General features: G+C 37.9%; 1 protein-coding gene across 2 annotated transcripts in view; it reads right to left on the reverse strand.

Moving 5' to 3' along the window:
* Window positions 1–5,130: 5,130 nt before the first annotated feature.
* Window positions 5,131–26,290, reverse strand: part of TERF1 (telomeric repeat binding factor 1) — a 41,862-nt gene continuing 20,702 nt past the window's right edge. The window contains exons 5-10 of one of the 2 annotated variants that reach the window (XM_055432013.2): window positions 26,037–26,186; window positions 25,060–25,172; window positions 21,960–22,019; window positions 20,171–20,259; window positions 13,082–13,188; window positions 5,131–6,303 (exon numbers count right to left, since the gene is read on the reverse strand). In XM_055432013.2, coding sequence (XP_055287988.2) covers window positions 6,127–6,303; window positions 13,082–13,188; window positions 20,171–20,259; window positions 21,960–22,019; window positions 25,060–25,172; window positions 26,037–26,186 — 696 coding nt within the window. In that variant the 3' untranslated portion in view covers window positions 5,131–6,126. The remainder of the gene's footprint in view (window positions 6,304–13,081; window positions 13,189–20,170; window positions 20,260–21,959; window positions 22,020–25,059; window positions 25,173–26,036; window positions 26,187–26,290) is intronic. The other variant, XM_088844797.1, reaches the window with a different exon arrangement.

Here is a 26,290-nt window from a genome sequence, read left to right on the forward strand (position 1 = left end):
TTGAGAGGGAAGAACTTGAAAAAAGGTGGCTGTAAAATTTCAGGACCAGTAAAGCAGAAGAAAGGAGAGTCAGATGCCTAGAAGAGGGAATTTCGGTAAGCAAGGTCCTCTCCAGTATCCCAGGAATGTAGTCTTAGCCACTAGACCACCAGGGAAGTCCTGGGGGACCCATTTTACAGTGCCATTTCCCTTGCCACCCTCCCTTCTTCAGCAAGGAGGGCTGCCCAAATGCACAGCACACGCCCAGACTGAGATGGAGTATAATTAAACAGGGACGCCGAACGACTGTCTTCTTAGAGGAAGACTGAACTGGAAACAAATCCCAAACTCTCTCCTTCTCCCCAAGGAATTGTGGGAACACTGCTTTAGGTCTAAGAGGTTGTCACAGTCAGTCGTCCTGTGAATCTGCAGCCCAAATTCTTCACCAGGCTGGACTTTAAAAATCTCAAACTGCTAATTCAGTTTCAAAGTGGTTCGAACTGACTTAAAAAAAAAGAGAATTAAGAGAAGTTCCCAGATTTGGAATTAACTGCCTATCAGAACAAAGTCCAACATAGTTCAGAGGAAGAAAACAAAATCTTGAACTCAAAGTCATGGGTCAGCAAACTACAACCTGCAGGCTAAATCTTGCCTGTAGTTTCGTAAATATAATTTCTTTGGAACACAGTCACGCCCATTCATTTGCATGTTTATGTCTATGGACCATTTCAAGCAGAGTTGACAGAAACCCAGTGGCCCACAAGGCCTAAAATATTTCATCTGGCCCTTTACAGAAAGCTTGCTTACCCTGGCTTAGATCATTGACACTTAATGTAATTATTTGTGTGGTTGCATTCAGGAGCACCATTTGTTTTTTTGTTAGTCCTTGTGGTTTTGTTGGTTTTTGCTTCCTGTTCCACCTTCTCCCTGCTTTTGCTTTCTTAGGGATTATTTAAATAATTTTTCTATTTCAATTTATATATTAGTTATATATGTGTATTTTTTAAATGGTTGCTCTAGGGGTTACAGTATCATACCTAATATTTTATAATAAATGTAACAGTTAATATTATTCCTCTTTAAACATTTATTCAGCTGCATTGGGTCTTAGTTGTGGCATGTGAACTCTTAGCTGTGGCATTTGGGACCTAGTTTCCTGACAAGGGATTAAACCTGGGCCTTCTGCATTGGAAGGGCAGTCTTAGCCACTGCACAACCAGGAAGTCCCTAATATTATTCTTAATATTACACTTCATGTAAATTGGAAAAGCCTTGCAGGCATAAACTAGAAACTCAGAGAATGAATTTAAAAATTGACAATGGGCAGAACTTACATGACAATGCTGAGCCATAACCTCTGTGGCAATCAGTTTAGAAAGAGGAACTGAATTCCCAAAGCTATCTACCCAGAATGGGCAGGACTCAGTTGATGACTACCAACATCCCAATTTTTTTGTCCCTACTTTCAACTTAAGAGCAGAGAAAGCCAACTATGTTCCCCAAAACAATCATTTAAGATGCCTGCTGCTAGCTGGCCGGCCTCCAGCTTCCTCATGCCAACAAGCTCCAATCAGAGCATGCCTGAAGCCTGTTTTTGACTACAAAGCTTTCCCACTATAAACATCTGCCTGCATCTCTGCCAAACACAGGTGATGGTGGCTGGCTTTCTTGCTATAGCAAGCTCTGAATAAACAGCCTATTTGTTTTCATTTTTGAGTGGCTTCATTTATTTCTACAAATCAAATAGTTGTGGTATAAGGAGGAAGCACTAGCTGGAATCAAGATTGCTGGGAGAAATATCAATAATCTCAGATATGCAGATGACACCACCCTTATGGCAGAAAGAGAAGATCTAAACAGCCTCTTGATGAAAGTGAAAGAGGAGAGTGAAAAAGTTGGCTTAAAACTCAACATTCAGAAAACTAAGATCATGGCATCCAGTCACATCACTTCATGGCAAATAGAGGGGGAAACAGTGGAAACAGTGGCTGACTTTATTTTTCTGGGATCCAAAATCACTTCAGATGGTGATTGCAGCCATGAAATTAAAAGACGCTTACTCCTTCGAAGGAAAGTTATGACCAACCTAGACAGCGTATTAAAAAGCAGAGACATTACTTTGTCAACAAAGGTCTGGCTAGTCAAGGCTATGGTTTTTCCAGTGGTCATGTATGGATGTGAGAATTGGACTATAAAGAAAGCTGAGCGCCAAAGAATTGATGCTTTTGAACTGTGGTGTTGGAGAAGACTCTTGAGAGTCCCTTGGACTGCAAGGAGATCCAACCAATCCATCCTATAGGAAATCAGTCCTGAATATTCATTGGAAGGACTGAAACTCCAATACTTTGGCCACCTGATGCGAAGAGCTGACTCATTTGAAAAGACCCTGATGCTGGGAAAGATTGAGGGCAGGAAGAGAAGGGGACGACAGAGGATGAGATGTTTGGATGGCATCACCAACTCAATGGTCGTGGGTTTGGGTGGACTCCAGAAGTTGATGATGGACAGGGAGGCCTGGTGTGCTGCAGTTCATGGGGTCGCAGAATCAGACACAACTGAGCGACTGAACTGAATTGTATAACCTTACTTTGTAGAAATGCAAATGAACAAGTATGGCTATATACAACATGACTACGTTGAGTGGGGGGAAAAAAGACAAAGAATACATAGTAGTTCATTTCCTTAAATCAAAAACAGGACTTCCCTAGTGATCCAGCAGTTAAGAATCCACCTGGCTATGCAGGGGACATGGGGTCAATCCCTGGTCTGGGAAGATCCCACATGCATGGGGGAACTAAGCCCATGTATAAGCCCACGTGTCTAAGGCCATGCTCCACAAGAGAAGCCACCACAATGAGAAGCTTGTGTTCTGCAACTAGAAGGTAGCCCCTGCTCACACTCACACCAACTAGAGAAATAAAAAATAAATAAAATTAATTAATCAATTAAGGAAAAAAACAAGATACTCTCTTAACCTTTGTAGCTTGGCTCTGAGTTGGGTTAACTCATTCAACGCTGAACCAAGCCACCTATAACTAACTCTGCCTTAGCCTCCATCTCCGGCACTTAAGAAGCCTAAAGATCACACAGCATAGAAGCCGAGCGTGCTTCCAGGTCTTTCCTGAGACTGAGCCTAGTCCTGGACACAGGTGCCTGGTCTTCTGGATTCTCTGATTTACTCACGACTTTCAAAGCCTTTACCTACCATGTACCTTAATTATGAAATTAAAAGATGCCATGAAATTAACGGATGCTTGTTCCTTGGAAGAAAAGCTATGACCAACCTAGACAGCATATTAAAAAGCAGAGACATTACTTTCCAAACAAAGGTCCATCTAGTCAAAGCTATGGTTTTTCCAGTAGTCATGTATGGATGTGAGAGTTGGACTATAAAGCTGAGCGCCAAAGAATTGATGCTTTTGAACTGCGGTGTTGGAGAGACTCTTGAGTCCCTTGGACTGCAAGGAGATCCAACCAGTCCATCCTAAAGGAAATCAGTCCTGAATATTCATTGGAAGGACTGATGCTGAAGTTGAAGCTCCAATACTTTGGTCACCTGATGGGAAGAGCTGACTCATTGGAAAAGACTCTGATGCTGGGAAAGATTGAAGGCAGAAGGGTATGAGAAGATGAGATGGTTGGAAGGCATCACCGACTTGATGGACATGAGTTTGAACAAGCTCTGGGAGTTGGTGATGGACAGGGAAGCCTGGCATGCTGCAGTCCATGGGGTCGCAGTTGGACACTACTGAGCAACTGAACTGACTTTCTTCTCCAGGCTCTTCAATGTGTCTGCTGTCCCTGACCCCAGGCAGATATAGGCACTACTTTTAAAGCCCATGAGTTCAGAGGGGGCAAAACAAAGGCAAATCTCTGAACCCTCAGGGAACTGCCAGACATGGAAACACCCCACCACAATCCTGAGCACAAGGTCAGTGTTGGCCTCTCCCACATCATCACACTGCACCCTGACAACACAGATCACTGCTTGAGAGCAGGGTACGGAAAACCACCAGAATGCTCTACAATTTAGCAGCCTCTTTTTTTCACTGAGCACTCCCCATTTATTAGATTCATTTCAAAAAGTTTTCTAAGTTTTTTTTTTGCCAGCTTAATATTTGCTTCAGAAAAAGGAAGGCTCTCTGGAACTCCCCACTTTGTCACTCTCTATGCAACCTTTTTAATGATTGTTTTAGAAGTGAAGGGCAGATTAGTGGTTGCCAAGGGTTGGAGGAATGATGTAGGAGAGAGATGAGTGGCAACAGAAGGGATCCTCACGGTGTTGGAATATCTTGCCTGTGGTAGATACATGCACCTACACAAATGATAAATTGTTTGGAATTGCATACACCGTACACACAAGGTACAAGACTGGGAAAATCCAGGTAAAACTGAAAGCTGGAGCAGGTGTACAAGGACCTATTATTTCTTACAACTGTATGTGAGTCTAGATGTCTGAACAAATTTCAGTTTAAAAATTCAAAATATTCAGATAAAAATGAGGAAGCATTTAGGAATACAATAACCCAATTTATTTCATTTTTCCTTTTTATGTGTCCACAAGTTTACAATAAAAATCTATGCTTACATAAATCTATAACAGTTCTTTAATTAAAAATAAAATTCTAAATAAGAAAACACCAAATTATAGCATAATTCATAGTGATCTTTTTTAGTGGCACATGAAATAACTGAGCATCTTACAGTTCCTATCAGTTTGTGTGCGTTAGTCACTCAATCGTGCCCGACTCTTTGCGACCCCGCGGACTGCAGCCCATCAGGCTCCTATGTCCATGAGATTTTCCAGGCAAGGATACTGGAGTGAGTTGCCATTTCCTTCTCCAGGGGATCTTCCCAACCCAGGTATCGAACCTGGGTCTCCTGCACTGCAGGCAGATTCTTTACCAACTGAGCTACTAGCTCCTATTAGTTTAGATTTGATGATTTAGGGTGTTTGGAAAGAGGTTGACAAACTGGTTTATTTTGGCTCATAAATAAAAGCCATCAGCTTTGGCATTGATCATTGAAATATCTGCAGTAAACACAATGACACTGACCAGTACTGTAGTAGGACAGATAGAATCAGGGAACATTATCCACATTTTAATTTATTATACATGTAAGACAACAAACTCAGGAACAATGAGAAAGTAATGTATAAAACTTTAATAAGAAAAACAAATAACAAAAAAATCATTTAATTTTTTATGCAAATACTTAAGCATTTTCACATACTTGTTAATAAAACATACATAACTCAAAATGCTAAATAATTCTAGTTTTTGACAAAATTCTCTAAAGAATATGTTGGTAAAAACTCAAAAATTGTCTAATAAGGTGTGCAGGATCTTATGTATTTACTATTTATCATAGATGTTAAAATGATTATGTTTAAAGTCAATTTAAACATTTACAGAATGCCATTTAAGCCCGATATTTATCTAATTAAATGAAAATATCGGAGAAATTGATATTTATGGCACCAGGTTATAAATAAGCTTTATTTAAACTATCTCTGTCAAAGTTTTAACACCAGAACCAAAGTCAAATGTGCCTCAGTGAAACATAAGCTATTCTTGGTAGCAGTATAAACTTTGTCCTATGGGTATTACATTTCAAGTTTTTTCCTTTATGTGAAACTACTTAAAAGGAAAATTTAAGTATATCTCATAGATTACTTTGTACATTTATCATTCTATAAGCAAATGTGTTAGTAATTAATATATTAAGGTCATAGATCATTACTCCTTATGTCAAAGGCCTCTTATTCACTGATTTAGAAACTTCACTTTTATGTGTGGCACAGAGTTGAAGTCAGCCCACACATATACAGCAGGTTAACAACAATATATTTTCCCTCTAATCAGGCTTTCACTTTTTTATTGGAATAGCCTTTGGAGGTAGGAGGATTGAAAAGCACTAGGGTTCAAATAAATTTTTTTTTTTTAATCAAAGGAAAAAGATTCTTGAAGAATACAATGATGGTAATGCTCTTACAGCACAAATCCTCATACTGAATGACTGTGCCACAGAAAAAATACTGTAATGCTTTAAATAGAATTTTAAACTACATTAATGACCAACTTTCAAACAACATGCAGTGATTAGAGTGTTAAACTGTCATCTCATCAAGCTCTGCAAACACTCTCAGTCTTCACTGTCTGAACAGATCAGTTTTAGCTTCTTCATAGTCCTCCATCTATCTTTCAACATGACGCTTGTTCGGTTGTTGAATTCATAATGTGACAGTATTTTAGACCAATTTCCCTCTCCGTATTTCCTCACGCCAGATCTCAGATTCTTGTCTTCTTCCCAAAGCCATGCCTTTTGATGAAAAGCAGGATAGTTAATCACAGAGCCAGTTCTTGACAATAGCATTAGTTTCAGGTGTACAATATAATGATCCAGTATTCATATATACTGTGAAATGATCATCACAATAAGTCTAGTTAACATCTGTCAAAAGTGGATAAAAAGTAGAACAGTTATTCACAGAAACAATTCTTTAACATATCTAAATACAAATTTTTAAAAACAAGTATGTTACAGTTTCTTAATGAGGGAAGAAATTCTGTGAACATATCTTAGATTTCTGTAAGAGCTTGTTGTGGTGCTACTGTCAAGGGTCCTGACTATATTACTGTTCATTTTACATGACACACTATGACTGCTGCCCCAAATCAGACAGCTATAAGGTGTGAGAACTAAACACAAACCCAATTTGTCTGACTTAAGCCCACAATGTCTCTTAAAATTCTACAGCTGTTAAAAGATTAGAGATGTGCCTCTCTCCCTCTTCCTCTCTCTCATGCGTGCTCAGTCATGTCCAACTCTTTGCGACCCCATGAACTGTAGCCGGCCAGGTTCCTCTGTCCATGGAATTCTCCAGGCAAGAATACTGGAGTATTTCTTCCTCCAGGGGATCTTTCCGACCCAGGGATTGAACCTGAGTCTCCTGTGTCTCCAGCACCGGCAGGCGAGTTCTTTACCACTAGTGCCCACCTGGGAAGCCTTAGAGATGTGTAGGATTCACATAATACCAAATAGAACTCATGAATATTTAATTCTTCCCTAATGAACTCAGTGAAAACCCTGTTCTATGTTGGGCAAAGTACACACACACATAAAACTCAAATCTTCTCACTTTCTCCAATAGATTTCTGAGAACACAACTAACACAAACTAATTAAAGATATATTATTTTGTTTTTGGAGAAAATGATTGAAAAAATTTTAAAATCAAATCCAGTATTATACATAGAAAAAGATTACTGATACTTGGCATTTGCTAGAGGTGACCAACTAACTATTCCTTCTGATGACATGCTGAGGAGTAATATGTACAGTCATCTGAATGATTATTTACTGTCTGTGAACTATGAATGATTTCCCCAGCTGACTCACATTTGGTTTAAAAATTCATCCATCATCAGTCATGAAAGGGCAAATACTGTATGATTTCACTTACGTGAATATCTACAGTAGTCAGATTCCCAGAAACAGAAAGAAGAATGATGGTTGACGTGAACGGGAGGAAGGGAAATAGGGGGCTGTCTAATGAGCATAGTGTTTCAGTTTCGCAAGATGAAAAAGCTCTGGAGGCTGTTGTACGACAAGGTGGATGCATTTAATGCCAGTGAATCATACACTTAAAAAACAATTAAGGTGACAAATTTTATGCTATGCTTTACTACAAATACATTTTTGAAATGAATAAAGGTCTTGAGTAGACAATTCTCCAAGAAAGATATATAAATAACCAATAAGCACTTGAAAACATGCTCAATGTCACTTAATCATTACGGAAAAGCAAATCCAAAATCCTAGAAGATATTGCCTCAAACCCATTAGGAGGTACACCATGAAACAAACAACCAAACACAGAAAATAACATGTGCTGGTGAGGATGTGGAGAAACTGGATCTCTTCTGTGCTACTGGTGGGAATGAAAACTTGTGTGACTGCTAGGGAAAACAGTGTGGTGGTTCCTTAAAAATTAAAAGCATCATGTGACCCAACAACCTTAGCTGTGAGTAAAATTCTATTTTCTTTTGTATACAGCCAAAAGAACTAAGTGCAGAGACTTGAAATTTGCACACCCCTGCTGACAGCAGTATTACACATGACAGACAAAAAGTGGTATATAAATACAATATTATTAGCCTTAAAAAAGGAAGATTCTGACACATACTACAATGGAAGTGATATTTATCTTGTCCTCAAGGTAAATGAGGACATTATGCTAAGTGCAAGGAGTCAAATACAAAAGAAAAAATACTGTAGATTTCCACTTATATGAGGTACCTACAATAGTCAAATTGACAAAGTAGAAAGTTGGTTGCCAGATGCTTGTGGGGGCGGGGTGAATGAGGTGTTACTGTTTAATGGGTACAGAGTTTCAGTTTTGTAAAAAGAGCTCTGTGGATGAATGGTGGTAATGGTAGCACAGGAAGTGTTTAATGACACTTAACTATACACTTTAAAATGGCTAAGATGGCAATTGAATATTCATTGGAATACTGGACTGATGCCGAAGCTCCAAAACTTTGGCCACTTGATGTGAGGAGCTAAAAGACCCTGATGCTGGGAAAGATTGAGGGCAAGAGGAGAAGGGGACAACAGAGGATGAGATGGTTGGATGGCATCACTTGACTCAATGGACATGGTTTGCGCAAACTCTGAGAAAATCAAGGCCAGAAGACTGGTGTGCTGCAGTGCATGGGGTCACAAAGGGCTGGACATTACTTAATGACTGAACAATAACAAGATGGCAATTTAAAAAAAGAGGAAAAAAAAGAATCCAGCTCAACTGTCTGACATACCAAAAAGAAACTCAAGGTGCTTGTAGACAAACACGAGATCAAAATTATCTTGTGTACGACTCAATGCCATAAAACTGGCAGTGAGCATCATCATACCTCCTGCAGAAGTTTGTTTGAGCTGTCACCTATCAGCAATGGTGCTGCCTACAAGTGTAAGGCTACTCACCCGCTAGACAAAGACCGACATCTGTCCTGACCTTCTGTCCTGAGAAGCCAGCCTGCTTCCCTCACCAGTCACCTCTCCTAAAAGCCTCACCACACTGCTCATTACTAACTGACACAAAACCAAAGGAGATATAAATTCTGCATGTGTGCAGTAAGGAGTTTAAAAGGGAGAGGGATGTACTTACTGATTAATCTCTGGGTTCACGTAAATCTTTTGAGAATGTGATGAAAGCTACGGATCCATTTTGCAGACAAGTGAAGGTACATAAAATTTTACATGAAATTTCAGGAGCCATTTAGAATCCCCTTAAGAAAACCTATCAATTTTATGGTCCTTCAAGTTAAGAATTTTTGTTGTGTAAGAAGCTGCCACACATTTATCTTCTTTTAAAAATCAGCCTTTGATTTATGCAAATCTAATATACATAGCACTGTTTCCTTGTTTTAATATCAGTAATATTTAATAGAAAACACAGATGATATCTGATAAAATACAAAAGCCCATTTCTCTGAAGAAATAACATTCTCTGCTTGAATACCATTTAGATTCCTGAGTGCAACCAAAGTTTAAATGGTACTTCCAGTGGATCATATACAGCAAGGGTTAGGCAGGCTACTGCCCCCTGTACACTACAGGAGCTAACCAATGGTTTTTACATTTTAGAAAGTTATTTTCAATGAAAAGAAGAATATGTGACAGAAACTGTATATGGCTCACTGCCTAGTCCTTTATAGAAAGTCTGTCAACCTCTGATCTAGAAGTTATAATTTTGCCAGTAAAAGTTAATTGAAAAACACAATGTTTAACATTAAACATTTAATTTTTTTTCTTCTATTGAAAAGGAGAAACCATAACTTGATATATTATTGTTACTTCATGATTATGGATTATTTTGTTTGATCTGAATGCTTTTTTTTTATAGTCCTTGCTTAATTTCATCTATGATTTAAAAAAGGGGAGAGTCTTAAAAAACACCATATGGAATATATCAGTAATCATATAGCAAACAGAAACTATACTCTTCCATCCCTGGTTGGGGAACTAGGATCACCCAAGCCACACAGCGTAGCCAAAAACAAAAATAAAAGTTTAGAAAATTTAAAGAGGTCAGTCTCTATTGTTCATAGATGGAACTGAATAAGTGGCACAATGGACTTATCAGTGTTAAGATTAGAAAGAAGTTATAAGGACAGAACACTTTCATAAGTCTACTTTTTTGCTTAAAACTCTTTCATTTCTTTATTTTGTACAGGTGACCTATTATACTAGATTCCTTTCATAATGACACATGATTAACTAAGAGTTTAAGATAATGTATTTCAGGACAAAAGCAAAAACTGTGCCCTTGGTACTATTCTCTTTTGTCTTTTGCTTTTCTTGAGAAAAATAAAATTAAATCTAGCCATGCCCATAACTCAAGAGTACAGACAGCATCCGTTCCGTTGCTCAGTCGTGTCCGACTCTTTGCGACCCCGTGGACTGTAGCCTACCAGGCTTCTCTGTCCATGGGATTCTCCAGGCAAGAATACTGGAGTGGGTTACCATTTCCTTCTCCAATAGACAGCATAGGACAAATTAAAATGCACCAATCTTTTCTTTCCTTAAGGCTAAAAAGTTATACAACTTTTTAAAAATTGCATATCATTTTTAATGCCTTTTAGAAAAAAACCCAATGCTTTAAAAATGGTATCGTTTATTTACACCAAGAGTCCTTGGATCTAGTATAGCACTATATGTCAGTAAATGGCACAGGCATTTTGCACTTATCTATTGAAATGTATACATTCTAGCCTAGTTGGGTCTATTTTTAAAGCCTGATTTGGTGTGAATAATCAAGTCAAAAATCGAAACTTTGAAATATGTAATGAGCAACTATCTTCCACTGGTCCATGTAAATCATTTCAAAGGCATCTATTTTATCTGATAAATAATAAGTCTATACTTTGGAGAAGGGATTGTTCCTTACAAGGCCACCAGGCAAGCTATCGGCTTGCTCTACTGTATTCTCCAGCAATGACTTGATGACTCAAAGGTCTGCTCCTACCTACCCCCTTTATTTCTCTCAGATGAGAGAAAGTCAGAGCTAAAGTGGTGACCTCTCTCTCCCATGACACAAAAACCTTCAGATTGGCTTTGTTCAGGAATATGGATATCTCAGACCATGATGCTGAGGAAGCTGCCAGAGGCTCAACTGTTTAGAAACTGAGAACCATCGTCGTCCCCAAACAGAAAGAAACCTTGTGTGCATCTCTGAGAATAGAACCTACCAGTTTTCTACCCGTTTCCTTTCTGCCTCAGAGGAAAGATATGGGAGGCAAACATAATCATATAAAATACTAATTTTTAAAAAAAGCAGCTGGATTTAGAGACCTGATTTCTAGTCTTCATTATAAAGCAGATATTCTTGTGGGTTCACAACTGAGTATCATGTATTGGCACCATCCAACATAGGACATTTTTTCCCAAGGGCCAACTGAATTTTTCCCCCTAAACAAAGTTTTTATACTGAGCAGATGTTGTGTCACGATTGTGGTGGTGCAGTTCTGATATCCTCTAAACTTTATGGGTTCATAAAACAGGAAAGAGTAAACTATTAGTCTGAGAGCACAGTCCATTCCTCCCATTGTCTGCAGTAACATGTGGATGTTATTTTAAACAGTATGCCCTTGTGCTGCTCAAGTCCAGCTGGTCTCCCACCCTAGGGTCCATATTTAAACATCATCTGACTGAGAGAAGGGGCTTTGAAGAGCTTTATAAACTGAAATATCCATCCAGTTCATCACTCAGATTCCTCAGCAGGAGTTGGGAATAACGTTCTTTTCATCTTTCCTATCTTTTTTCTCTTACTGTGAAAAATAACAGTTGACCTCAAGACACAGACTGAACTCACTGCTGCTGAGACAGGACTGTGGGTTTGCTTCCTGGTCATACCTGCATTTGGTGCTCAGTGTAGTGTAGACATGTTTTAAAATAAAACAGATGATGTATATTAAACAATGATATCATTTATAATTTAAAAATACTGTATAATAATTCCCATTACATACCATCCATGGGAAAAAAGTATTGTTGAAAGCTACTTACTTTTCTTCTGAATAAATTTACAAAGGAAGGCCTCTTTTTAAATTGTGATAAGACAGGCAAAAACACCTTTGTTTGTTTAACATACAAATGCAGGAGAAAGAAACTGTCCAAGACTACTGCAATCAAAATTTTTAAAGAATCCAAATCTCAATACAAAATAAGATAAAATTGGTCGCTCATCTAACAAGTTATCCCACCAAAATGCCAACAGTAGAAAGCTAAAAATAAAACCAGACACAGAATTTTTGGCATAATAAATAGTGATAGACAATATCACCTATATTCTATTCTTTAATTGTGCAGTTGATATCCCACATGTTGTTTCAAATATTAAAAACAAGAGAAACTGTTTTCTTGACGTATATCTCTAAGTAACACCTATAATTCCATTTAGAAGAACCACAGGGAAAGATAAATATATAAGGCAGAGACTTCTGGATTTTAGACCAACCTGGAGGGTCCAGGACTTGATCCTATCCCAACATATCAACAACGAACCATTTGCAAATAGCTTATCAAAAAAGAAAATCATCTTAAATAATTTACTCATCTACTGCAAACAACTAGACAACCAGATAAAATACAGTAAACAATGGTTTCAGAAACTAGAGATAGCACAGGACTATAATCACTGAGAGGAAAAACAAATGAGTCCTAAAACTGACTTGGCTTTCTGAACAGAAAAATTCTATATCAAATGGTATCTCCTTTTTTAAAGCACACAAAAATCTTATTTAAACTGAACCTCTGTTAGGAAGATATGAAAATAAGTTTATCATGTGGATTTAAGCTTTACCCTACATTTGATGAATGGACTGTAGGATGGATAATTCTAAATAAATGTCATTAATACTGAGCTTAAGATTATCTTTAAAAAGTGAGTGAACTCTAAACAGGCATTTTCTGGCAAAGAGGAAACATTTTATTCTCAAGATTTTTTACAGTTGAACAGAAATAATGTGAAATAATCACAATTACTCCTTATGACTTTAATATACATTCAGCATTATTAAATTAAAATAAACAAGTACCTGTTTTTTCCTAGAGCGATGCTTTTCAGGAGTTACAGGCTGACTTTTTAAAATACGTGTTCTCTTACTTTCAGTGGCTCGTCTACTGTTCTTTTTCTTTCTTCCACCTAAAAGCAGAAACACTGTCATCAAAAACTGTTCCACTTTAAAAGAATGATATTTTTAAAGATTATCATGAAATTCCTATTTATTTTATAGCTATTAAAAAAACCTGTTTAATCTTTTTCCTTTGAATCTGGAAGCAGTATGGTATAAATGCAAAAATCAGCCTTTGAAAATCAGGGGGCATGTGTTTCTTTCCCAACAAGGGCCTGGCAGAATCGCTCCTGCAGAGGGTGGCAAGAAGGGGCACTCTGCCATCAATGAGATGGTGATCAGAGATGACACCATCAACATCCACAAACATATCAATGGAGTAGGTTTCAAGAAGCACCTGTAGGGGCTTCCCTGGTAGTCCAGTGATTGAGAATTTATGTGCCAATGCAGGAGACAGAGGGTTCAATTCTTGCTCTGGGAGGACCCCATATGCTGTGGGCAGCTAAGCCCAGGTGCCCTGAGCCCAGGCTCTGCAATCAGAGAAGTCACAACGAGAAGCCCATACACCGCAACTAGAGTCACCCTGAAGCCTGCACACAGTAACAAAGACCCAGTGCAGCCAAAATGAAAGAAAGAAGTCCCTCTGGCACTCAGAGAGATCTGGAAATACGCCATGAAGGAGATGAGAACTCCATATGGATGCACTGACACTGGCTCAACAAAGCTGTCTGGGCCAAAAAAATAGGGAATGTCTCATACTCCATCTAGCTGTGTGCGGTTGTCTCAGAAAATGTAATGAGGATTTATCAAAGAAGATTTATATATTAGTTACCTATTTATCTACCACCACTTAAAAAAAAATCTAGATAGTGTGAATGAGGACTAACTGCTGATTGTCAAAGTTACAGAGCTGCTAAAAAAAAAAAAAGAAAAGAAAAAAAGAAATCAGAGGGGATGTGCTTTGAATCTTGATTCTTTCATGCCTTTGAACAAGTCATTTCACCTCCCAATGCTTGTCTTTACATCATTTGCTAAAAAAGGAATATTTACCTTATAGGATCATTGTAGTTTCTTAAAATAATTTTTAAGGAATATCTGACACAGTGTAAGAAATAAATCTTTCTCTGTTATTTACAGTTTAGTAAGATAAATGTATATGCAACTGAAAAGAAACAGAATGGTCATTATTGAAAGAAAATTGTTTATATATAGTTGATCTTTGAATGATGCGGTTTTTAACTATATAGGTTCACTTATACAGATTTTTAAAAATAAATATAGTATCTATGTTTTCATTTTACAAATCTTTTTAAATGTGCAGAACATTTCATGTTCAATTAGAGATTACAATAGGTGGAATCAAAAGAACTAGGGTTTGAGTTCTGATTTTACGCCACCTGTTTCAGCTGCCTACCCTCAGGTAAGTCACTTATCAATCCCTTTGTTTCTGAGGCAGAGATGGCAGTATGTGTTGACTGCACAGAGTTGGAGCCCCTCATCCCTACTGTACTGTACAGAAACCTAAAAGAATCTACACACAGAATTAAAAAAGGGTTTAGCAAGATGGTTCCATACAAGATCAATAAACAAAACTCAACAGTATTTCTGTATATTAGCAACAGTTAAAATATTTAAATAATCAAAAAATATTTACAATAGTAACAAAATATAAAACATTCTTAGGGATAAATCTAGCAAAAGTAGTCAACATCTACATGCAGTAAATTATAAAGTTTTACTATATTTGTAAGTGTGTACACACACACATACATGCTGTAAGAAAAACAGAAGACAATCTAAATAGAGAAATGCTTTTGTGCATAGGAAGACAATATAAATGTGTCAGCTCTCCAAAATTATCTATTACAATGTAATTTCAAATAAATTTCAACAGGGCTCTTTGTAGAACTTAACAAGATTATTCTAAAATGATGTCTTCCGTTCCGTTCTGTTGCTCAGTCGTGTCCGACTCTTTGCGACCCCGTGGACTGTAGCCTACCAGGCTTCTCCGTCCATGGGATTCTCCAGGCAAGAATACTGGAGTGGGTTACCGTTTCCTTCTCCAGGGGATCTTCCCGACCCAGGGATCGAACCCGGGTCTCCCGCATTGGAGGCAGACGCTTTAACCTCTGAGCCACCAGGGAAGCCCAAAAATGATGTCTTAGGAGAGGTAATTAATCATGAGCTCTGAGCATCCCTGTAGTTCTTGCTAAGACTTTACTAAACAGTTTCTGCAGTCAGTCAGGTACCTAAATAGGTCATGGGAACCACAGGCTGACCACCATGTAAATGCTCTCTCCTGGAGAAGGGAGCTACAACGTTTTGCTTGTCGCTTACTCAAAAAGTACCCTTGGCCCCAAGTTCCTCTTTGCAGTACAACCTGCTGCCTGTGCAGCATCCACCTGGGCGCATTGTGCTGTCTTTGGGACCTGGTGAGGGAAACCAGCACAACTATGCTATTGCCATACACAACCTGCTGTACTGCAGCAGACTGTCCTGCTCCGGCCCATTACATCTCGTTGTACACTTTTTGGCACCTATGGAGTGATAGGAGCCTCACTGCTTGCGATCTTTTATGAAGTTTCCTCCCACCCCCGACAATATGGAAGAACAAAACACCAAGAATACGTAAGATGTTCCTAAAGAGTAACAGTATGATGAAGGAAATTACTCTGTCACATACTGAGTTATTTCTAAACTACAGTAATACAGACGATATGGTATCACTACAGGGGGAGACCATATGTGTTGGTAAGGCTAATGGAAACCACACCAGTGATGAACAGAGATTTTCATATTGTGAATTGTTCAAACAGGTGCTAGAGGACTAAAAAGGCAAAAAAGAAACAATAAATTAACAGATTAACAATGAAGAGAAATTCATAATCACAGCCGGAGACTTCTGAAAAGCACTATGAATCAATTTGACCTAATCGACATTTATAACACTGTACACTCAACGATATCAGAATTCACATTCTTAAGTGTACATCAAAAGTCACCAAGATAGATCATATTCTAGGCCATAAAGCTAGTCTTAATAAAGAAAAAGAAATCCTACAAAGTATACCTTCAGGCTGGAACAGAATTAACTGTAAATCATTAATAGAAAAATACCTAGAATATCTTTAAATATTTGAAAATTTAACAAACAGCTTCTTAATAAGTCCAGATGATCAAAGAGGAAAGTCTCAAGTGAAATAAAAAATATATTTTGATGAAAATAAAAATGCAACATATAGGGATGAAACAAGGCAGTAATGAAAGGACAATTTATAGCATTAAACGTACAAATTAGAAAAACTGGGCATCTACGAAGAAAAGGCCACTCATATACAAAGGGAGGCAAGTCAGGTTGATATCAGACTGTCCACAGCAACACTCATCAAGTTAGAAAATAAACAAAATCTGCAAAGTTGTGAGGAAGAGTATTTCCAAAGAATACTATACTTAGTCAAATCTTTTATTTTTTTGCTAATCTCACCCATTACAGCTGAAATCAATCAGTAAAGTTGATATTTACTGTTATAGAGGCAATCTGACCCAAGCTATCAAAGTATTTCTTATTGTTTATTCATTTTGAAGGAATCATAGTTTACTGATATATTTCTTATGAGATAGCATTTATGTGAACTTCATTGAATCCTTCAGTTTCACCGCTTAAAAATTAAATGTAAATATACTTTTAAGTACATATGTGAGAGGGTAACAGACAGGAAGGCCAGGGGTCTCCAAATGCCTCCATTCTAACACTCTGCAAGTGTCAGACATTTTTATCTCTCTTATATTTTTTTCTTCTCTATACAAATTTAAAAGGAGGTTTCTCTTAAAATACTGTGTTGCCATGACACCCGGTTTCACCTGAAGTTAACTATTCTCAAACCCTGAGTTAACCAATGCATTTTTCTTATGGAAATGTTTGTCTTAAGCTATGTTAATGTACTATGCATTTACCCCAGACTCTGTCTTCAAGTTGGTTCTGCCTAATGGCTCAGAATCTACTTGACAAACCAGTATGTTATACTCAGATATTGTTCCCCTAATCTATGTAAATGAAACTATTTGTATGGTAATCTGCCCTTCTACAAGATTCAAATCAATCGTTTTATGGCCCAGGATGAATCATCTGGTGCCAAGATTATCCCAAAATGCATTTTATGGATGAAGGGCTTGATGCCAATCTGAGTTTTAAGACATTCCTTTCTTTCATTAACAGACTGCTAGTGACTATATACGGAGAAGCAATGGCACCCCACTCCAGTACTCTTGCCTGGAAAATCCCATGGATGGAGGAGCCTGGTGGGCTACAGTCCGTGGGGTCGCTAAGAGTCGTACACGGCTCAGCCACTGAACTTTCACTTTTCACTTTCCTGCATTGGAGAAGGAAATGGCAACCCACTCCAGTGTTCTTGCCTTAAGGATCCCAGGATCCTTAAGGGGGAGCCTGGTGGGCTGCTGTCTATGGGGTTGCACAGTCGGACACGACTGAAGTGACTTAGCAGCAGCAGCAGTGACTATATAACATCCAGCTAAAGAAAAGCAGGGGGTACTCTTTCTGTCCCCTTCTGATGCCTATGTCAGAAGTTTTCTCTATCTCCTTTATACTTTAATAAAACTTTATTACACAAAAGCGCTGAGCGATCAAGCCTTGTCTCTGGCCCCGGATTGAATTCTTCTCCTCTGGAGGCCAAGAATCCTGGCATCTTTTCGTTCAGCAACAACCTTTTATCTGTAACCTCATCACTTTTTAATAAATTTTTATTTGCTTTGATTCTATCCTTCCCTTGAGGCAGTTTATCTATCTCAGCATTTAAGGAGATGGGCTCTAAAAAGTCAGAAATGTTATTGTGGCTCTGGTTCTGTTCATGATCTATATGACCAAGGGCTTTCTACACTTAACCTCTTTTTGTCTTGGCTTTCTCATCTGTAAAATGGGGGTGATTAAAAAACAAATGCACTGATTTAGATTGTTTTGAGGATTAAGTGAGTTTATGGGTAAAAAGCTTCTAATTCAAATATTAATCATTTCACTGACTACTGGTGAAATTTTTTTGCATAGAACTCAGGTGATGCAAGAGATGCAACAGATGTGGGTTTGATCCATGGGTCAGGAAGATTCCCCGAAGGAGGAAATGGCAACCCATTCCAGTATTCTTGCCTGAAAACTTGCATGGACAATGGGGTCGTAAAGAGTCGGACATGACTGATGGACTAAGCATGTGCGTGCATGCATGCACGCACACACGCACGCACACACACACACATATATATTACTAACAGCTAACAAAAAGTTAAGAAATGTACTAAAACTCATAGGATAGCCTGTTTAATATCCACAGTCACTGTCAAACCACTCTACAAAGAGATTATGGTCTTCATCAGTCTAATTACTGATCAACTACAGTGTAGACAAGTATATGCTTCCATTTCTCTGAGCTCTGTATTATGAAATTAAAAGTCCAGGAAAAACCCCCCAATTATTTTAGTTTAGAATTATGACTCCAGTGCTCACTTTGGCAGCACATACACTAAAATTAAAATTTTGATTCCTAGTCATTCCTAGGAGCTTTGCACCAACATGAACCAAGTATTTCTTTGCCCTATCACTGGCCATCTGCTATGAATAAATTTATTCAATTAATATTTACTGCATATATTACAGCACAAGGAGCTCTACTCAGTACTCTGCAATGGTCTATATAGGAAAACAATGTAATACAGAGTGTATATATGTACTTGTAAAACAGATTCACTTTGCTGTACACCTGAAACTAACACAACACTGTAAATCAATTATACATCAATAAAAATTTTTAAAAAGTTTTACTGCAGGTCTACCATGTACCTGCCATCAGGTGGTACATCCACTATTTTTATATTGATCATTAAGTATTTAGATTTGAGTCAAAAAGATTTAAAAATCTTTGCGTTAGAACACAATAGGTTCAATAAACATTTTTTGAATGAATGCATACCAAGGAGGAACTTACAGTCAAATTGTAACTGAAAATAATTATGGACTGCTTTTAGGATTTTTTTGGTTACTGTTGTCTTTTTAATCTAGCAATGTTTTTTATAAGGATAATAAACTAAATGCAATAAGGAGAGTAGTTAGATTCTATATATAGCCATCCTCATAACAGTCATGGATTCTGGTATTTGAAAATTCACCTACCTGTTGAAAGCTGTAAATCAAAAATCAAAACTAGCAGTGCTTTTGTGGACATGCACAGAGTGGCAAAATATCTGAGTCATGTTCCCAGCTGAGGTTTAACAAGGTGAAGCTCTGTCTTCCTATTTCAGTTCCCACACTAGAAATAATTCTTTTTACAGTCTATTTAGTGCTGTATTTTTGCACTTTCAGGAGGTAATTTTGCTGTTTAAAATGGTTCCCAAGTGTATTCTGGAAGTGCTATCTAGGGTTCCTAAGTGCAAGAAGGCTACGTATGATGTTCCTTATAGAAAAAAGTATGTGTGTTACATAAGCATCATTTAGGCATGAGTTACAGGACTGTTGGCTGTGGGTTCAATGTTAATGAATCAATGGTGGTGGTGGTTTAGTTGTTAAGTCGTGTCTGACTCTTGCGACCCCATGGACCGTAGCCTGCCAGGCTCCTCTGCCCATGGGATTCTCCAGGCAAGAATACTGGAGTGGGTTGCCATTTCCTTCTCCAGTAATGAATTAGTAATATATACTAATTAAGGTGTCTTTCAACAAAAACACATAGAACAAAGTTATATTTTGAACAGTTGACCAAAAAGCTGTCACCAGAGGCTCAAAAGAACCTAATGCTGTACTCCTCTGTAAGTATTTAGTATTCACTAAGTGTTCAGAATGATTTTACAAAATATTACCATAAATAACAAGCACCAACTCTAACTTTCTAAATTAAGCACCACCTCTAATTAACTCTATGAACCCAAGGCATTTAATCCCCTAGCAGCTTTCATTTTCTGAAGTATGTCTGCGTGTTGAGGTGTTAGGTCAAGGGTTGGACTGCTCTCAAGGAAGTATCAATTCTCCACTCCTAAACCTGTAATAAATGTACTTACTTTGAAGAGTTTCCACTCTTTCCTCTTTCTTATTAAAATCTTGTTGTTGGCTTCCACGTTTCAACTTAGATAAGAGATTTTTGTGAGACCTAAATGAAACACAAAAGCTTGTGATTTGTTCTGCGAAGACTAGAAACGCTATGGGAAAAGGTAGAGGATTTGTCTCAATCTCTATCTAGGACCTGCTTCTACTTCGGCCTGTTTCCTTTGGTGTTCCCCTTGCTCAGTACCCCATCTTAATGTTTGGTCTCTAAGATTTTTGTTGTCAAGACTTTCTGCTCTCCCATCATTTATTTTCTCGATTTCATTTACTCAGAAATCAAGATCCTTCTGGCTTTTCAACTGAAGAAATTTCAAAATTCTTTTATACATGATGGTAGATATCACAATTATAGATTCTGAAAAAAGGGGTTTTTGGAAAGGTAAGATTATTTGGAAATATAGGAAGGGGCAGAAATTTTGGACAATTCTGCAAAGTTTGTATTATTACAATTTATAAAGGGGCAAACTGAGAGGGAAAAAAGTTCACTTAAGCTTAGGCAGCTCGTTTATCATCACCTAAAATCTATACTTTTACCCCTGTAAATGCTAATGCAACCAAAAATGTTCCCTCCACATTCTCAAACTTTCTGTGTGCTCTGGAATGCCAGTCTCAACTTCTATGCCTTGTCTAAAGTCTAGCTCTCCCCTGGGGACAACATTTCTCTGTTCGTGGCCTAGAGTAGAGATTAGCTTCATCTTCCACATTCCATGAATCTCGGGATTTCGCAGGTGGGTCTCTATACTTCCTGTTTCCTAATGTCACTTTCAGGATCCTGTTTCCATGGAAACCTCAGCTTTTGATGATTCATGCCATTGAGGCGTATCACCATTTACTATTTTCCATAATCATTTGTTATCCTTCCAAAGCACTTCCCATCACTCACAGATCTTTTTCTGAGTGCTGCCATTACCATGAATTATTTCCATGTTTACATGAATAAACCAGATAACATCCTGGCCCCTTAATTCCTCATCTCCAGTGACCTCCTCCACACCAAATCAGCCACCCACTTCCAAGGTTCCATTTAGCATTCCACTGGCAATGGCAAGCCACTCCAGTACTCTTGCCTGGAAAATCAAATGGATGGAGGAGCCTGGTAGGCTGCAGTCCGTGGGGCTGCTAAGGGTCGGACACGACTTCACTTTCACTTTTCACTTTCACACACTGGAGAAGGAAATGGCAACCCACTCCAGTGTTCTTGCCTGGAGAATCCCAGGGATGGGGGAGCCTGGTGGGCTGCCGTCTATGGGGTCACAGAGTCGGATATGACTGAAGTGACTTAGCAGCAGCAGCAGCAGCTCTATACTTGGCAATCACTCATGCAGACTTTCTGCTCTCTGAATATGCTACACTGTTACAAAATTTCTAGCAGATTAAACAGTTTTTAAAATAATTTCTTAAAATCAGGATCTGGGACATTATCAGAAATGTAACCTCCATCCCTTTCCTGCCCTAGCATCATGCCCTAGTTTCTGATAGAATCAAGTTTACTAATCATCTGCTTTAAATTCAAGGACTCCCTGCTTGTGTGCTCCTTGTAGAAACAATGTGAAACAACCCAAGATCTGAAGAGGCAGGTCTCCAGTTTGCCATTTCAAGGGTCTTAATATCTGCTGAGGTAAGTAAGACTTTGTGACATTCCTCAAATCATAGTGTTTGCATGCAGCTATTATAATCTACCTAGGTTTGCATGAATTGCTTCAAAGATTTGAAAAACAGAGAAGAAAAATGTCAAATTTACTTCACCTCAATAAGGATACTGTATCCCCTGAGGATTCAGTTACCGCAGACTGTCTGTCACTAACACTTTAAAAGAAGAAAACATTTGTAAGAATGCAAACATAAGAAATTGTTCATAAGGATAGTACGTTCCACACAGTCAGGTCAAATTTCAATTTATAAAAAGCATCTCTGGAAAAAAACTCTGGTAAAAAACCTTTACAGTCCACTACAACATGGCTCATTTTTGCCCAGATATGCTTTCCAAAGACACCAAATCAGTGTCTTTCTCAAACATAAGTTCAGCAGAGGTGATGCTGTAACTGAACATTCACAATGTCACTCTTTCAGAAACTCTCTCAAGGATCTTTATTACTATGAATTTCTTATCCTACCTAGCAATAAGATAAGAAATTTTTATAAAATTCTCCTTTGCTATAGTTAAAATTAGTTCCAACAAACACAGCAGGATCATTTACAGTTTCATGCCTTCATCTGGAACTGTTCCTCTCTACTGAAAGGACATTTTCTCTTCCACCCACCAGTAAACCATCTTCTGAGGCAAAGCTCCATGCTCACACTTTCTAGAAGCAGATCGTCAACTCCTTCAGCATTTAAGTTTATTGTTAAAGTAAACTTTAACAACAAATTATGTAATGTCTACTACTGTTTCTGTTTCAAGTCTATAATTCTTATCGCCTCAAACAGTTTATCAGCTTTGCCAGAAGAAAATATTTCTTTCATCTAGTACCGACAGCATAAGCATTTCATCTCTCCTAGCATTTGTCTGACTTCGAAATCACACTTTTGATCCTATCCTTGTTTTACTTGCATCTTATTGATTCTTGCTTTGAAACTGGTGAATTTGATTCCCAGGATGGTTTTAATATTTGCTTGATTCCTAATCTTTACTCTGTATCTAGTTTTTGGTTTTTCTCCTGGTGTCCAGTACCCTACAAGACTTAATGTATGTCTGGTAATGAACTAGGCATCAAGGATTCAAAGCTATTTAAGAACTTTCAAAGAATTCTCCATCTAGAGAGAAATCTACAGGTAAACAGGTATGTTACTATCCAAGATAAGCCCTCCTAAAGAGGCATAACTTGGTGCTATGGGAATACAGGAAAAGACAACTGCTCAGAGCTTAGCTATTTCTTATAGGTGATCTTTAAGCTAGGCTTTGAAGGGCAAACAAAAGCTTACCTTGCAGAGGATAGAAAAGGAGGAAATTTAAAACTGAAGCAAGAGTCAAGGTATGAAAGAGCTTGTAGTATTTGAAAACCAGGGAGAAGTTGTGTTGTTAGAAAGTGCCATTATGTGGGCAGGGAGGGGTTAATGCTTAGGGACAAGGTGTATATGGAAAAAAGCAAACAAACAAAAAACCAGAAAGGGCCTATGTAAGGCTTTGTAACCCATGCAATAAAATCTAATCCATTTAGTAGCAAACAGAAAGCTAAGAGAGGTTATTAAGCTGGGAAATGAGTAAAACAGATTTATTTTAATGGAAAGCTAACTCTGGAAGTGATGTTTGTGGCACAAAGCTAAGTAATAATCTAGGCTATGAATGATAAGAATGGATTAGAGAAACATTTCTAAGATGGAATTTATATAACACTCGGGGAGATAACTAGATGTGTGAGGGAAAGGAGGAGAGTCAGTGTACAGACAGACAAAAACTGTTTTACACAATGACTGAACTGTGTACCTAGAAGGGCATCTGAAATAAGTGATGGCACTATATTAAGAGAGTATATAGGAAACATTCATTATCTGCAAGAATCATGATAAGTTCTAATTTTATTTTACTTTAAAGCAGTACTATACATGGCAAGAAGTCTGGGCCACAGAATTTATTGGGTCTTAGTATTACTAAACTTTGATTTCCTAAACAAAATGAAATAAACAAGCCAATAAAAGTGAAAATCCCTACTTCTCAAAATGGGTCCTAGAAAAACGTCAATGAGAAATAAGACTTCAACGGAGCAGCGAGGAGATCATGTTTTGACAGGCAGGGACAAGAAGAACTGTAAGACTGAGGTCAGTCCTGAGGTGTGACCAATGCCACATCCATCCAATTCAGACTCCAACTCCCACCTCTTAATCAGTAGTTAAGATGGAGGCTCACAGCGCTTAAGCCATGGTCCTGAGAAGAGAGTAATACTACATCCACTGCCAAATACATCCATACAGAGACCACAAGGATTTGACTATTTGGCCTTGGTTTAAGGGTAGATGAAGAGAAGGAATGGACCATAGGTTCAATATAAAAGATCTTTATAATGGTAGATTTTATTGTCTTCAATAGTTAGTTTCTAAAGCCAAAGCAAAAGATAAAAGTTAATTCTGCAAAAATTACCCTTGAAAATCCCTAAAGAAGATATAATTTTAGATACTGAATTCTTTTCTCTCAATATGTAGGAATGGCACAGCCTGCTTCCTTCCAACACTGGAGCAAATCCGTGTCTGCACTTGTCCACCAGATGAAGAGTTAGCTTGCCCTTAGACAAAATGAAGGGCTTCCCAGGTGGCTCAGTGGTAAAGAATCTGCTTGCCAATGCAGGAGACACAGGAGAGGCGGGTTCGATCCCTGAGATGGGAAGATCCCCTGGAGGAGGGCATGGCAACCCACTCCAGTATTCTTGCCTGGGAATCCCATGGACAGAGGAACCTGATGGGCTACAGTATACAGGGTCGCAAAGAGTTGGACACCACTGAAGTGACTGAGCACACATTATGCACAGAGAAGATGAACAATATTTTAACATATCAGAATAACCTTCAGTGCAACACTCACATGAGGGCATGTAGGATTTGAGAACTAAGGGACACAGATGATTCAGGCTTCCAGCCTCAGTACTGTTCTACAGCTCATGTTCCCTGAGAACAGTAAATGATATCACACTGTCTACACAGTACTGTTTTCTCTCTACTCTTGCTTAGCATATGTAACAGAATTTGCATAAGCCATGATGTAACTCTACAGTACTTCCAAATATACAAATGTTAGTCATCAGTAAGATAATATACCTACTGCTCAAAAATTATTTTTTTAACAACAGCTCACTACCATCACTTTTACATAGGTATTACATTCCTAACACAAAAATGTACTTATGAATTTACAAACCTTTTTCCTGTATCCAAATTAGTTTCAGTTGCCATTTCAACATCTTTACCATTAGGTTTATCTTCAGAATATGTTGTTCTTGCTCTTTTAGTTTCCACTACTTTTGCTGCTGCCTTAAAAAAACGGGGATGTGGGAGAGGAAGGAATGCAATAAGCCATTAAAAATAAATAGTATTAAATCAAGCCTTCTAGTCATTTGATAGTCATAACAAAAGTATCTCTTCACAGACCAATAAAGGGCAGTATATTGTTTCCCCAAGTAACTGTGACATAACAGCCACCTGCTTGGCTTATAAGCATTATGGAGAAAGGCTTTCCTTGTAAATGTACTTGATACACACAATGCGCTGCAGAATATTTTCTCCCCCTTTGAGTGTGCTGGGTCTTAGCTGAGGCATGTGGGATCTTTAGTTGTGGCCCGTGGGATCTAGTTCCCTGACCAGGGATTGAACCCTAGTCCCCCTACTTTGGGAGTGCAGAGCCTTAGCCACTAGATCACCAGAGAAGTCCCTATAGACAATTTTAAGATAAAAGATTACTTAAAAGATTAAATATATATATATATATAATTTATTAAAACTTTCTGGGGCTAAGACAGGATAAAATGTGATTAAAAAAAATTTCTGTAGTAGCCCTTCTTCAGTCCAACTTGACTTTTCCCAAAAATATGCTAAAATTTTCTTTTAAATTTAATTAAAACTATTTCTTTTTCACTTATTTCTCATTTCATTTTGGTAAGTTTTCCCCTCAACTTTATTGTGAAAAATTTCCCCAAGCCTTCTTTGAAAAGTAGAAAATATTACATAGATCAGAAATAAACTTTCTTTTAGATGCACTAACTGTAACATTTCACCACACTATTCTATAAAATCACTAAGTAAAATTCTGATTAGTTTTTAAGGATTTCTATTTCAAGTATTCTCCTTTTGTTATAACAATGTAAGCCTATGTTTAGAGCTTCTCTGAAATATGCATACCTTCATTAGAAACGTTGATGATTTTTCATTTAGCACACAATTCACATAACTCTTAATTTTCTCCATCATATCGTTGTAGCTGAAGTGTTGAAAAAAGGAATGGAATGTATCTTTCTGAGAGATTATTGTAAGCAATTTCCTTTTAAAAGGCTAAAGAAAACATAAGAAACATAAATCACAAATAAGATACTAGAAATTCTGTCACATTATGATGAAAGTGAAAGAGGAGAGTGAAAAGGTTGGCGTGAAGCTCA

This window comes from Moschus berezovskii, chromosome 16 (assembly GCF_049115385.1).
Source record: "Moschus berezovskii isolate FMDL1 chromosome 16, NW_MosBer_1.0, whole genome shotgun sequence".
Taxonomy (NCBI): domain Eukaryota; kingdom Metazoa; phylum Chordata; class Mammalia; order Artiodactyla; family Moschidae; genus Moschus; species Moschus berezovskii.